Source organism: Notolabrus celidotus, chromosome 19 (genome assembly GCF_009762535.1).
Source record: "Notolabrus celidotus isolate fNotCel1 chromosome 19, fNotCel1.pri, whole genome shotgun sequence".
Classification (NCBI taxonomy): domain Eukaryota; kingdom Metazoa; phylum Chordata; class Actinopteri; order Labriformes; family Labridae; genus Notolabrus; species Notolabrus celidotus.
The window spans coordinates 29,346,471-29,362,219 of record NC_048290.1 but is presented as its reverse complement, the minus strand read 5'-3'; the positions used below and the strand labels follow the sequence as shown (position 1 = coordinate 29,362,219).

The window sequence follows — 15,749 nt, the reverse complement described above, 5'->3', positions numbered from 1 at the left end:
CGGGCTTTTTCAATCTGAGCTACAAGACTATGGAACTCCCTGCCACTGACAATTAGACAGTCCACAACCTTAACTGCTTCTAAATCCTCACTAAAACATTTTTATAGAAGAAGGCATTTCTCCACCCCTAATTCTCTCTGCTTTTTGTTGTGAAGCACTTTGTAACTTTGTTAAGAAAAGTGCTATATAAACAAAGTGTATTATTATTATGGTATGAGGATCTAATTATTTTTAAAATGTGAACATATATAATATTTAGTATTAACAATGAAGACCATTACAAACCGAAAGTGCGCTTTGGCTAATGTAAGTATTGACATTTTGTACATGATTTATTCAATATGCATACAGGAATATGATACAAACAACAACATAACAAAGTGCTGACAATATATTTCTCAAGAAGAGAATACAATCTTATCATATTTCTCTATTTTTGGTTGTCTTAGTGCAGTTATAAAAATAACAGCTTTTTTCTAAGTATGAACAAAAAATCCAGTGTCTTACAAAACTGCTGTTATTAAAGTCACAGATGTCCTCACAATAAATTAAAGCAACTCTGTCAAAAATTGCTGAGCAACTAAGCCAAGAATAACATTTAAAAAACACTTAAAAGCTGGCAGAAAGCTTTCTCATTGAGTATTATTGAAGTTACATGAAGTGGCCACCAGGTAGTAGCAAACATCCTGCAAGAAACTAGCAGCTTGGCAAGGTTTTTCCTCCAAAAGAACCTCTCCCCTTTTCGTGCTCCTTAAATTAACAACCTCTCACATTGGAGTATACGAACTGAACTCTAGATGTATCCTCGCGATTGAGGCAGAGGAAATTCAGAAGACTGAGCACCCCAGGACTTTTTGTTTCACATTAGACATAGGGGAGAGTGGGGTGAGTTGTGCCAGTTTTTACAAGAGGATGATAGTGATGTCTCCAACTATGTTCATATAGTTTAGGATGTGATGCATCCCTGAGAAGAATCACTTTGGATCTTAAATAAACAGTTTGAGAAATATAGTGTTGGAAAAAAAAGTGGTTTTGTGGCACAGCTTGCCCGGGTGTGGGGTAAATTGTTCCTTTGGAGAGAATACACTGGGGTAAATTGTGCCATTGATTATTAAAGTAAAACAAATTATTTTAATCTCAAAAACGGTAATGCTATTTAAAAGTAAGATACACAGTGAGCCCACTTTACTATAACAAGGCCTATTGCACCACATGAGCATGTTTAGAACAAAATCAGCTGCAATTCTCAAAACCAGGCTACAAATCAAAATCCTATCTTCTTCACCAAGACATATTTAACAAGAACAAAATTAAATTCAAAATGAGCACCTAATGGACTGCAATTCTCTTCACAGATTCGGCCTACTTAACATCCCACTTGTCAATGCTGCAGGGGAATATGAACTTATGCTCCCTTCTGGCTGTACCAACACACTTTTGATGTGTGGGTAGTTTCTTGAGCACCTCTAGGGATGTCTCCTTCATCATTTTCTTTAAATGTGAAGATGGGCTTTCCATCCACAGACCTCTTACAACTTTGCTTTAGAAACTTCTCGTCACCCTCAACATTCTCCACCAATCCAACATAGTTATAGGATTTGTTTCCACCTGCAAACTTCACAATGACAAAGTCGCCAGCAGACAGATCCTTGTCACTATCATCATCATCATCACTCTAGGCATCTGAACTCTCATAATCAGTGGTATCACTGGCACAACTTAACCCAGGCCCTTTGGCACACATCACCCCAAGCCCACAATTTTGAAAAAACGCATCATCCAGCTGTTTAGAGCTAGCATCATGCTAACTGTATAGACTCATAGTGTAGCTTCCTAAAGCACTAAAACATGTGTGAACTGTTTTCAAACTTGTCAATAATTGTTCAAACACAGCAATAAAAAAAAACTTGATCATAGAAATTTTACTTTGGAAGGCCACAAATCTTTTTTTGAACTTAAATGTGTTAACCTCTCAAGTCATATGTCTCCCTTATTTGCAAGATGAGTGAAATGAATGCCTTAATCAAAAATATCTGGTCACATGACCAATTTCTTCCATGGTTTTCTAGATAATAGGGTTGGCACTACTTCCCCCCTGGCACAAATCACCCCACTCTCCCCTATCTGTGTTATTACAATGTGTCACCCCCTTCTGTTGTGGTTACCACCCTTTTTCTTTAACCACCTTTGCAATGCATTTGTATTTTGTGCTTTCTGTAAAAAAAAATTCACATGATTACATGTATGGTGTAAACAATTTGCACACATTGTACATAATGAGGAACAAAGGAAAGAGAACAGAGAGGAATCTATTTTATTGCTCAGTGGTATGCATGTAACAGCCAAGTCATTTATTTTAAAGACTCACTTCCATCAAACAAATGCACCTTGTTATTAAATTATGTAATAAAGTTTTGTAATGAGCAAAAAGACACACTGTATCAAATTAAGAAAAGATTATATAAGTGTTATGTAGTATCATTTTGGCATCGGGAAGTGATACCTGGAAAAATGTTGAATGGAAACCAGCAAGGACACAGATTTCTTAATCAGTTTTATGACATTACATGAAAAGTTCAAAAACATTCTGCTTTGCTTATAAAATGCTCAGTTTGATATAACTAGGCAAACATGATATAATCTAGTATAGCTTATAACCATTAAAGGTGCTACCAAAGACTATACTTCCTAATATATACAATAGAATGATAATACATTCACAAGCAAGCATGTGGAAGTATTCATCTTTTTCCCACATACTTCATTAAAATAAGGTAAAAACAGGGAACCTTTAGAGGGGGAAAGTGTAAAATTGCTGCTTTTAAAGAGTTGTTCAAACGTTGCTTGAAGTGCAAACTGATAGACGTGCTTTAAAAACCATCATCTGTTCTTGAAGACAACAAGGTTTAACTGATAAGCCACTGGAAGGCCATGATAGAGCCCATAAGCTATCGCAGACATGTTATATTACGATGAGGCTTAGGCCACTGATTGATCAGTTTTAGCACCTTTGTTTTATCAACAGGAGAAGGCTGTAGTTCCAGAAGAGGTAACACCTGGAGTAGAAGTGTTGGGGAGTGGTAGCATCCATACCAACATGGAAATGCACTGCATATCACAAAACGCTTTTATGTTTTAAAGTGACGGATGTAAAGTAACAACATGACAGCTGATCACACTACAACTGTGACTCAGAGAACAATAACTCAACCTGAGTAAGTGATGGTGTCAGGGCATCAGTATGCAAAGTTTTGTCTATCTGGTTGGTTGACATAGCTCTCATACTTCCTGCAACTGCACTCTGTGTGTGAAAGATCAGCCCTGGCCTGAAAAAACAAATCTCTGAACAAAAACAAAAGTATCCCAACAGCTTTCAGAACATGCCACGTAGTGTAAATTTAAACAGTCAATGACACTGACAAGCCCGTTTCATATTTGACACAATTGACACGAAAAAATTCAAACCACACTGCAGAAAATGTTCTGTATGTTCTAAACCACTAAACCTGTCACATCTGGCACACTTCTGGGAAGGATAACTCACACTTAAACAATGAACTCTCTATGTGTCATATCAGATGTTAGCAAGTTTTTGTAGTTCATCAGGAACATAATCACCTTCATGTCAAATTGATAAACTAAGTGGCTGTGTTAAAGCAGTGTGAGCATCTGTGCATGAGAGCTGTTTCATTAACGCAAGCTTCACTCTCTGGAGAGACTCTGTTAGCATTTTGAACAGTTCCCTTTATTGAGTGATTTGAGGAGGAAACTTCTGAAAGAGTGTGGGGGTTAAGAAAGAGAGAAAGAGCAAGATGAATGAGATCAACAGAAACGGATACACACATGACAAAGAGAGAATGACAAGGCAAAGTGGTGGAAAGGTATTTGAGTGGTTGTCTGAAGATTCCTGCAGAACTGCATTCTCACCAAAAACCATTCTCACACACCCATGATGGCATTTTTTAAACTTAAGCCACCAGCTGATTCCGATTTGCTCAATGAAACGTGATCACCTGCAGATACATTTAAACTTACATTTGGGATGCAAACCACCAAAACATGAAATCAGTTAAGGTTGCAAAAATAACATTCTGTTGATTTCTATTTTATTTATTTTACTGAGGAATTTTCGACTAAGTTTTAATGTGAGAAAAAGAGTAGAACTGACACCTTAGAGTCTGAGTGGGTTACTGCCATATATTATTTTTTTTTTTTAGAAATAATGGAATTGATACAAAGTTTTGATCCCTTTCCTTTACCATACTGCTTAACAGACCTTCATTCTAAACTTATTGCTAGCAATGAATTCTTGCTTCGGCTGTTTGAAAACTAAAGAGCAAAATAAATGTGTATGGCGTTTGGCAATTGTTGGAAACACAATTAAAGATGTATTTTGTAGCTCCATCGACCCACATTCATCTCATCCGCAATATTATGTCTAATCTTCAATTGTAAAAGATCCGATACAGTGTAAATGGAGCCCTCCAGAAATTTGACAGCACTTGGGATTGTTTTATTAACTTTTTCATGGATCTTATTGGGCTGCAGTTAGCCTGAAGAACATCCAGCAGATTTGGTATACTACGTATTAAAACACTTTGACTGGTGCCCCCCTTCCCCGTGAGTGTGTGTGAGAGTTCTTGTTTTGTTTTGTTTTTGCTTTAATTATTTTTCCTAACATTTTAATTCACTCCTCAATTTATTATTTATCAAATATAATTATTGTTATTATCATTTTATCTTATCTTTTATTGTACTTACTCTTTACCTATTTCACTTTTTTTGGGGGGGGGGGGGGGGCTTCTGTTGATGATCTATAAGTGGTGTTTTGGTAAGTTCCACCAACACCTTAAGTGTTCCTTTCTAGTCTAACTTTGACTATAGGCTATCATGGATATTTTGGTCTATATTCACCATATAGATGTATTTTGTAATTTTATTTGTCGCTTATGTCTTATAAGACACACTCTCTGTCACTGTGGATTTATTGATATGCTTAATACAAAGTTATTTTGTATCAATATTTGTGGGCAAAAGTCCTTGATCACAGTTTCCAAAAGCCAATGGCACACTGTTGATTTCCTTTTAGTTCCTTTGCATGATCAAAGCTCCGTCGAAACTCCCATCAGTGACAGGAAAAGGAGTTAAAGCGCACGGAGCGCCACACCTGTCCCATTTGTGGACTAGAGGCAGACAGGTGAGGCCCCGCCCTCTGCCAGGTTTCAGTCAGACTTGTTTTTAAGGGCAGCTGTTGCTATCAAAACTCTGGTACAGCTCTCTCATTTACTACACTGATCTCAGGAGAACGAACACACACACGACACACAACAACAACAACAACAGCAGCAGCAATCATGCCGCGATCAACGCAGGAGTGGATGCGGGCGTCACTCCGCACCCCGGGCATCTTCATCTTCGGGTTGGTCATGGCTCCCTGTGGATGGATCCTGAACCTCACTTCCACAGTGGCCCCGAACTGGAGGACAATCCACAACCTCTCTGGCAGGCCAGCTGATGAGTTCCTCCAGCAAGGTATTTGGGACATCTGCAGGGCGACATCAACTAACACGAGAGAGGAGTGCAACCTGCAGGACACAGCGTATTTTGGCAACCAAATCATTGAGGTGGCACAGGGTCTGATGGTGGCCTCCCTCATCGTGACTCTGATCGGGCTGGCAGTGGCGATCCCTGGAATCCGCTGCTGGAGAGACCGTCCCAACTGGGTCGTGGCTGGCCTGGGTGGTATACTGATCTTCCTTTCAGGCGTCATGATTATCATCCCCATTGCCTGGTACACTCACATCCTCGAAGAGATCGCACCTCCGCCCAACACTACCGATGTGCGCGTGGGCTACTGCATCATCCTGGGTTACATCGGCGGGATATTCGAAATCCTGGGTGGGTTCGTTATGTTCATCGGCATCTGTCGTTGCTGCGGAGGCAAGAACCGAGGGGAGGTACGGGTCGATGACGTCACATCTGGCCGGTTCGGACGCCAGAAGCCACCGCCGAGACGAGTTGAAGTGCCGAGCCTGAACCGGGCCAGGAGCGCCGTCAGCAGCGTGCCATACGCCAGGGACTCCTTGGATGATGATGTGTCCTTCCCCCGGGCCAAGAGCCCCGCAGCCCGGTCAGCCAACACCCCATACGCCGGTAGACCCTATGATGTTGACCTCTGAGGGGCACGTGACCCACATCTGGAGACACAAGAGAATGAGAGAAAAACAACATTAAATGGACATTTGTATCTGTGTAAAGGACTGAAAGTCTACAACTTTATAAAGAAGCCTTGGTAATTATGCTAAGACTTTATAACATACTGTCCTATGTAAATCTGCCATTTTTTTAGTATTACAGTAAGGATACTAGAACCATAAAGTACTTTAAGATACCATGCAGTCATTGTTACCTGATGTAGGATTATGAGAGGCCTTAAATATATATTGCTTGAATATTCCAGGGGCACAAAGTCTCTGAAGTGGAGCAGAATCATAAAAAAATCTCTTCACTTTGAGTATTGCAGTGTTTTGTAATGAGAGCAGTGATACTTGCACACACTTGAAGTGTTAGGTGATGTATGAGTGACAGAACTGCGGATGAAATTCATTAAAATTATCATACATCATTATAATCTATTACAGATGTCTGCCTGCTGTAGGAGAGTTATTACCAAATGGATTAGATTAAAATCATAGTGTAAGAAAATGAGAGAAGACTTTAAAGTGACAAATCTTGTATTAGAAGAAGAAGAAGAAGAAGAAGAAGAAGAAGAAGAAGAAGGGTACTTTATTAAGAAGAATGAAGAAGTATGATGTGAAGTTGAAGTTTACTATGGCTGTCTTAGATTCTGCAAATGATGCTGAACTTTGTAAATAATCCCCATTATTGAAGAAGCTGTATGCAATGTATTGTGTATAAGGGCTTATGCATGAACATCTTATGTTTCCCAGTCTTTGTAAATACTGTATTCTTATGCACTTTACTTTCCCATCCTTGTCACAATAGCCCTCTTAAAAAAAGCCCCCTGAGTTGGACTATTTTTTTCTAAGTGCTTTGTGATACAGCTGCTGTCTATTAAATGTGCAGTGTGATTCCTAATAACAGAAACAGAGTCTCTTTCTTCAACTGAGCACTGCATGTATGTATTTTATTATCTGCGAGCATTTTGAATGTTGGTTTTCAGCTGTGCCACTCAGACAGGGAAAGCACAGACGTCATTATGAACACTATTCAAACATATGTTCAAACATGGCGACATTTAACAGTAATACATTTCTGTCTTTGTCATCCTGTCTGCTCACTCTAAGCTTGTCAAGCATACTGACAATGCCGCATGACCGGTCTAAGAGGTTGGTTTCTTTACAGATCTTGTCTGGCAACATTACCTCTTCTGTTTAAACTGGTTAAACATCTCAAACAAAAACCCACTGTGCAGAACAGTTGTTGCTTTGTAGCTCCTGGCAACTCTTTAGTAGTAAAATTGGCCCTCCAGAGATCATTATGCACTTCACTTTGGAGGAGTGCAGGGGGATACAACAGTCAGTGAAAACAGAGTTAGATGTGGAGTGAGAAAATTTCTGAGGTGAAGATTACTTTTATGCTGCTTCATGCTCAGTCACGGGGGCAAACCAGCGACACCTTAACAATGAGTGTAAGCTTATATTGAAAACTCTTACAGGGTAAAACTGTAACTTTAAATCATCCAGGAGAAATTCTGCTACTTCATTTGGGTTGAGATCATCTAAGGAAATACTTTTTAACCACATGTGAAATTGGAAATCTGATCAGTTAATGAAAAATGTAGCCTGTTGAATCATTAATGAGCATGACATACATTTGTTGAAACTGATGACAGTGAAAGTACAAAATATGAAATGGTTAGTTTGGCTCTTTTAGTCTGGTGGGTGTGTCTGTCTATGGTTGTACTGCTTATGGATTGTACAGCTCCAGATAAGTGACTGCAGTATTTTACTACCCCTAACCCTTTTTGAGAGCCCCAGGGCCCTGACACTCATTTTATAAGACACAAGCAATTTTTTACAAATGAATACAATGTTGAAACATTTTGTGTTTTTTTAGCCTTGTCATTGCTTCATTAGATTGTCACTTAGAATGCAATGACTCATAAAAAGACAGTCCAAGATAGGGGTGTGGATGAGTGATCTATTTTGGGTGTGACAAAAGACGCCAGCTTTTATTTGTAAGTCAGATCCTTCTGGGAAAATCTGTCTTGTACCTGTTCACACACATAAAGCAACACTAGAAGGAGAGTAGATAACGTTTGATCGAGTGTAAAGTTATTAGAATTTTTCTACCCTTTGTGCTTAAAACCAGGTATACCATCATTTTTTTTTATTAACCCTTTAATCTGTAAAGTGATCAAAATTAACTGTTACAGAAAAAGAAACCAGGCCCACACAGTCAGTGATTTAAAAGCATCAATGTCATCTTCACATAAAAATGGGACATATTTGAAATCATATGAACTTTCTTTTGTTATATTTTTGTGTTCTGTGTTTAAAGTATAAGTTGTCTTTCTTCTGTGTTGATTTGAGTGAATGGGCTGTCAATCTTCTCCTACTTCTCTTTCATTGGTTGACAGACGTCTCACTGTGAAATTTGGCCTGGGAGAATGTAAATACAGGCTCTTTTAGTGTGCGTGCACTAAATCACTTCATTGAAATCCAGCCTGGGGACCATGGTGACAGGCATCACAAATAATTATAAAAATCTAGTACATCTTGAAGTGGATAGTCTGGTTTTTGTTTTTGTAGGTCATGTGAGAGAGACACTTAATTTGGGACTGTGTCAGTTTGTAGTTCTCATAGTAGGTTTACAGGGTTAGTCAAGCAATTTGACACTGTGAGTCAACAAATCTGAGACTCTCAAGGAAGAGTGATGAAATTCTGCAAATTAATGCATCAGTTTGCCTCTACTGTGACAAGTTCCAAGGATCTCAATGCTACATTATTCAAAATGCAACCTTAATCACATTTACATTACACAATCACTGTAGCAGTTTTTCAATTCAGCTGTCTTTGATTATTTAAGAAAAAAGTCTGCATCTGAAGAATAAGAATGTAGCACACAACCAGCTTTAAATCTTCAGCGGTTCGGAGAGAAAAGGGAGTGGTGTGTTTGAAAGACTTGTACCGGGGGGGCACTTTATGACCTTTGAACAATTAAGAAACATATATGATCTCCCGGTCTCACACTTTTACCGTTATTTACAGCTCCGGAACTTTATAAAGACTCACGTATCCACATTTACAGACATACCACAACATCAGGCTCTTGAAAAGATAACTTATATTATACCAGGGAGTAAAGGTGCAGTGTCAGCTCTTTACCAGACACTGACCAGCCAGGAAGCAGTCAGCACAGAAAGGCCCAGGACTGAGTGGGAGACGGATATAGGGGTACCCCTCACTCAGGAGATATGGGAAACATGTCTTAAAAATATTCACCGGTGCTCAGTAAATACCAGATTGAACCTGATACAATTCAAAATAATTCACAGGTTGCACTACTCAAAAGTAAACAAGATGTATCCCAGTGTATCGGCAGTGTGTAACAAATGCAAGCATCAAGCTGGCACCCTTACACACCAGTTATGGACCTGTCCTAACCTTCACTCATTTTGGACTTCAGTGTTTGATTTTTAATCCAAAGCATTCAACAAGAAATGGCTGCCCGACCCTCTGGTGGCCATTCTGGGAGCTACTAGTGACACCACTCTGAACTCTGGCAGTGACAAGTGGGCTGTATATACTCTGGCTAAAAAACTGAGGGAGCTGGGGGAGACCCTGCATATGGAAAAGCTTAGATTCAAGAATGCAGGAAGGATGAGAGTATTTGATAGGGCATGGGGACCAGTGCTGAGACACTTGAGGGGTCTGGGGGGAGAATGTTGGTGGGATGAGTAGGAATAACCTTGTGGCACTGATGGCTGTGTGTTATACCTGTATTGATCTGTCATTTAATGACTTGAATTTTGTTTCTATTCGTTCTTGCCCCCTAACGTGAGCTTCGATTTGACACTTTTTTTTCTTCTTCTTCTGCCCATCACTTTGTACAAAATCCGCTAAATAATATTCATCACTATTTACTATGACTGTATGTTCTTTGAGGCCGCTGTTGTGTTGTTGTAAGAAAATGGAAGAATACGATTGCTTCTATTTGTCAACTATGAACTGCATACAATGATAATGCGCAATAAAAAAAAGTTAAAAAAAAAAAAAATTCTTTGTGAAGACTCAATATACTCATTCCTCTTTGAAACAAATCTGCAGGTGCTGACAAACCTCATAGCAGATGCTTCCTTGTTTTAACAGGTCCATACTTTCTGGAATAACAAAGACGTTTCACTCATCAGCCTGCATGATCACATCAGTCTCATTTACTGTTCATTTCAGTGACTCATGAAGCATCACCAGAAAGCAGATACACAGGCAGCAGTGTGTTCTGGTGTGTGGTGGCGTGACCCGGCCGTGAGGCGATCGTCCAGCGGAGCAGTGACCAGAAATGAGGCTTTGAACTCAGTATAAAAGTTTACACACAAAGTTTATTCATGCAGCATGAGAGAGAAGTTACAGCGTACTCAAGAGCATCTGAAGTTCTCCCCCGAACAACGGAGATGCTCAATACTTTATAGTTCATCGAACATAGGGGAGGGAAAAGGGAGGGGGAAACATGTGTACGTGTCACCTTAATACAGTTGTTCATAAAGAAAAGACAAAGGGAGGGGGAGAAAGGGGGGGTGACAGGTGTGGGTGAGTTGCAATCAAGGGTGAGCAAAGGGTCATGTCAGGTGAACATTGTACCCTGGAAACAACAGAGACATTACCTCAGTCTAGTGGTTTACAAAAAGCATATAACTTACGACACTTGCGGTTATCAAAAAAACATATATCAACAATTCTTAAGAAAGCGTACATCGTTACCACTGAATATTTATGTAATCATAAGGCGCTCATTTATCATAGTACAAACCGTTTATCATCACGTTACCAAAAAAATCCCCTCAGCTCACATTCAACCGCAACCTGAGACTATGGTGGGCCTTTCGGCCTTTTGCAAGGCAGTGGGCTGAAGATGTGAGACCACATCCGGGCTAAACCTGCCTTGAGCTGCAGAAGCGGAGGTTCTGTCCTGGATTTCACCTTTGTGCAGATATTTGCACAGATCTCTGGCCTTACGCCTTACTATTTGCTGGTTACTTCAATAAATCATGTATAATGAAAAACATATTGATACAATTGTTAAAAAAGAAGAATACATGAGCAAGGAATACATGAACATAATAAGAAGCACAGGATTATCTGTAAGAAAAATGCATGATTATAATAGAGGGTATTAATCAAGATTCCACAGGTGTATGCTGAAGACGCACTGAGTGTCTGTTTTAAATGTTAGTACACACTGACACACTAAAGGAGGAACTCTTAACAACAAAGAAATCATGTTGAGGTGGCGCACTATAATTTGCTAATATGATAATTATTATTGGGGACAAAAGATATATTAATGATTGAGCTGTCAGTGCAGTCAGACTTGAAAATCCTTTTACATAAAGGACAATATTTGTGGCAAGTTCACAGCTAGCTTAGCTAACTTTTTGTTTGTTTTTTAGGTCATTTAGGCATCACTGTTTATATCAGTCTGTTTCATAACCAGCTATAAACTCCTCACAGCTATGAGTTCGCTCACACTGATACAGATTTTCCATTCCTTTGATTTTTGCTCCTTTAGGTTCAGAGAGAAAGTCATCCTTTGTGTTGTAAACCATTTCGTTGTAACTGCTCTTTAATAAGCTGTAAACAGTGTTTGACATAGATGCATGTCTTTTTCATGGTGACAAGATACAAGACTTACGGATCAGTAAGGATTTCATTTCCCTAAATCTTTCTCAGAGCTAAATTTATATTTACATGGTGAATGTTTTTTTTTTTTTTTTAGCATTTACAGGTACGTAAAGAACAAGAGTGATTGGCATCCATGTGCCTGCATTATTGTTAGGACTTTAATTTCTGACTTTTAACAAGGAGTGCAATTAAATTTAATTACCTACATGACTATATTTTTGCACCACACTAAACCCAAATTTGTCTTTTAAATTTCTTTGTTATGTGGATTTTTCCCCAATATATATGCATTTACTTTTATGAATTTAACCTGCCTCTAGGAACCTTTATAATACAGGTTGGAAATAATATTTACTCACTGCACAGATTTTACACTGTTGAATCTACAACTGCATTTTGCTCCTCCCATAATTTGGGATTTTTTTTATACAGTAACTAACCTCTACTTTTAAAAACTCTAACTTTAGATACATTGAGGTGACTGGCCTCAGCTATGCTTATAAGGTAACAAAATATTGTGAATTCAATTAAAATTGAATCTGCTCAACTGCAACATATTAGCTTGGTGATGTTAGCATTTAGCTCAAAGCTCTGCAGGGCCTCAATGGATCCTTTTACCTCACCACTAAATGCCACAGTTTAATTCAATTAGCAGAAGTTTAAGTAACATAAGTATCACTTTAATACACGTAAACTCCTCTACACCACCTTTTTGTGTTTGATGCAATCAGTACAACTTCAAGGTTTTAGTGCAACACATAGTTTATTTTGACAAATCACACAGAAACAAAGTAAGAAGAACATTAAAAAAGGCCTATGAGGATGCTGTTTCGGTTTGTAGCAAATCCTCCAATGTAGCAGTCATTCTCTCGGGAAACATGACTGGCTTGGCTCGCCTTAAAGGCGGCCCATTTGGCATACTGCTCCTCAACCTTGAGCTTTCTCTTCTCTACTTTTTTATCTTTATGGTCTCTGTATTTGTCCATCCAGTACCCAACGTTCAGTCTGTCTGCCAGCCACTGCTTGGTCTTCCTTGGTTTTGGTGCTTGTTTGTCTGTTTTTCCTAAAGACAAGAGAAGATTAGAATATAAGTTTTGAATGCAAGAAATATTAACATAGAGCCCCAAAGAGTTTATTATCAAAAGAGTAAAAGGCATAAGAAGCAACACTGGTTAATCATTTTCCCACAAATATGTAAGTGTCACTAAGATATACATCATATAGTTACAGGAAATAAAAATGAACATGTTATAAAATGGGAATATATTTATTCAATAGTGTTTAAAAAGGGATTAAAAACGACAAAAATATAATATGCACCTTCAGACTTCAGGGCCACCTTTGCAGTAAAATGGAGGTAGGTGGAGCTCTTTGGGTGGGGCTCCTCTTTGACAGGCTCACTGTCTATCTTTTGAACTCCAACCCAGTTGTTGATCAGGGTTTTCTTTTTGCCCTGCTGCTTGTCGGTCTCCAGGTCAGAGGTCAGGCGATCATGGCTGACTTTGTCCCCCACCATCGGCAGGCGACAGAGCTCAGCCTCCCCCTGCCTCCTCAGCTGCTCTTCTTTTGGAGCGCTGGTTTTGTACCTGGGCCTTTTTACTGACTTCTCCTCCTCCTCCTCCACCTGCATCACCTTTCTCCAGTGAAGCCTCTCTTGCTTCAGCAGGTCCTGTTCTGCTTTTTGCAGGACATTTGCCTCATTGGCCTTTCTCTCTTCCTCCTCTCTTTGTGTGACCTCCTGCATCCTTCTCTCTTCCACATATTTCTCCCTCTGTCTTCTCAGACTTTCTTCCACTTTGTCTCGTTCCTCTCTTTCCCTCTTGAGCTTCTCCATGTTCTCCAGAGCAACTCTTTGTCTGCGCTCTATCTCCATGGATCTTAGCTCTTGAAACATGTTCCTCCTGACCTCCTTCTTCCTCTCCTCTGGGGTCAGTTTGATCAAGCTTTTGACTTTCTCCATCTCAGAAATGAGGGAACTGTTAAGCCTTGAAGACATCTCTGCGTGTTCTTCTTTAATATATCAGCTGGCTCACTCTACTGGTTTTGGTTTGTATCGATAACTCTCTCTCTCTCTCTGTCTGTTGGCTGTTGGGATAGGTTTGTGGTAAATGAGCCTCTCAGTCTGACGGAATTTCAATCCTTATTTCTACACAATGACCATTGTTATACATTCTATGAGCACTGTTCCACGGAACTCCACAAGGCAGTTAACTGAAAACTAGTAAATACTTTAGCCACATTATTTTAGCACTGCATGACTTCTAGAGAGGGAATTAATGGTCCTTCATTGTTGATTCACTTTGGTCCACACTAAAATACCTCACCAACTGTTTAATAGCTTGTTGTCAAACATTTGTCATTACAGTATATTTGAGTTCCCAGAGGATGGAGCCTATCCATCATGTCAGACCTGTTCATTTGGGCTCATTTGCAGTCTTTACACATGATCAGAAACATCTATAATATGAAAAAACACACATATTTCTTTGCTGTTGACCCATGCAGCCATGAAACTAACTTCAGTTCACATTCACATTGTTAGAACCATGCAATGGATCAATGCACTTATGTCAGCTAGCCCTTTTTAAAATGAGCAAATAGCAACACAAACTCACATAAACTGACTGATGTGTAGTTTCATAATAACCAATAATCTACTATCATTTTAAAGGTGACATATCACGCTTTTTTCATCAATATATATTGGTCTAAGAGGTCCCCAAAACATGTCTTTAAAGTTTATGCTCAAAAAAACACTTTGAAATCAGATTTTGGCATGCCTGAAAAACCCTCTTCTTCAGTCCTCCTCAGAACAGTCTGTTTTCTCTCTGACCACGCCCCCTCAGGAAGTGGATGTGCCTCGGCTCTCCAGCACGTTGATCTAATGTTTACATGTTGGCTGAATATACACGGCTGCTCAGAGATCACGTTACTTCAACCCTCTGAATCTGATCAAGGATCTGGTCTTGACGGAGAGGCGCCTGCAGCAGGACCTTTCTGAAGGATTGGTCACAGATTTAGTGTTTCTTGTTGTTTTATTTATCAGTATGTCGACGTGTGTCTTGGTACACAGCTACAGCTACAGCTATGAACATGTAGCTATGTGGCTATGCTAACTAGCGCTAGCACTTATCCATGATAAATAAAAATCATCCACTAGATCTTCAAATCTGCAGACGTGGGGAGTAAAACCGACCTCTGCCAGAAAGGCAGCAGGACCTTTTCCGAAGGATTGGTCACAGATTTAGTGTTTCTTGTTGTTTTATTTGTCAGTATGTAGACGTGTGTCTCGGTACAGGGCTACAGCTACGACATGTAGCTATGTTGCTATGCTAACTAGCGCTAGCACTTATCCATGACAAATAAAAATCATCCACTAGATCTTCAAATCTGCAGACGTGGGGAGTAAAACCGACCTTTGTGTTTATTAAGACAGCCTACAACTAGCATGCCTCCCTCCTAAGCTCCTTGTTAGCACACATTTGTGCAGGTAATGAAAAACGGAGGAGGGATTCAGTATTATTTTATACAGTCTATGGGCTGAACAAGCTCCGAGCTCTGACTCCGTGACAGACCGGATATTGTTGTGACGTAACAAAAACACTGAAGTCTGAAACGGCTGGTTTCACACACATTTACAGAAAGGTGGAGAAATCAGAACAGGGGCAGAATGAATTCTTTTCATTCTCGGGGGGTTTGTAGACATGCCAGGGTAACATATTTCAGGTAAAGAACCATTAAAAAGTCCATTTTGCATGATATGTCACCTTTAAATTTTGTTAATTAGGTTTACACTTGCTATTAGGCTCAACTGTGAATGCATTAGTTTGAGCTGCTGTTTAGCAATGAGTATTTATTTTATTTTACATAGGCAAGATCATTTCA

At 39.4% G+C, this 15,749-nt stretch overlaps 2 protein-coding genes across 2 annotated transcripts; one reads left to right on the top strand and one right to left on the bottom strand.

Annotated features, from left to right (window-relative positions):
• The first annotated feature begins 5,148 nt into the window (after nt 1-5,148).
• On the top strand, nt 5,149-7,079 carry cldn23a (claudin 23a). Its single transcript, XM_034709918.1, has one exon. It carries the CDS (start codon nt 5,355-5,357, stop codon nt 6,177-6,179), a length of 825 nt encoding a protein of 274 aa, XP_034565809.1. The 5' UTR covers nt 5,149-5,354; the 3' UTR covers nt 6,180-7,079.
• Nucleotides 7,080-12,608: 5,529 nt separating this feature from the next.
• LOC117831259 (trichohyalin-like) lies at nt 12,609-13,973 on the bottom strand. The gene is made up of 2 exons (XM_034709872.1): nt 13,185-13,973; nt 12,609-12,927 (listed from the first exon to the last, which is right to left on the bottom strand). The coding sequence occupies exons 1-2, from the start codon at nt 13,858-13,860 to the stop codon at nt 12,668-12,670; spliced, it is 936 nt and encodes a 311-aa protein (XP_034565763.1). The 5' UTR covers nt 13,861-13,973; the 3' UTR covers nt 12,609-12,667.
• Between the last annotated feature and the right edge of the window lie 1,776 nt (nt 13,974-15,749).

Bases quoted from the DNA above. Each gene is read 5' to 3' on its own strand.
- cldn23a (XM_034709918.1), top strand. From the start codon at position 5,355: ATGCCGCGATCAACGCAGGAGTGGATGCGGGCGTCACTCCGCACCCCG.
- LOC117831259 (XM_034709872.1), bottom strand. From the start codon at position 13,860: ATGTCTTCAAGGCTTAACAGTTCCCTCATTTCTGAGATGGAGAAAGTC. The intron at 12,928-13,184 runs GTGCATATTATA...TCTTGTCTTTAG, and splicing joins GGTGGCCCTGAAGTCTGAAG to GAAAAACAGACAAACAAGCA.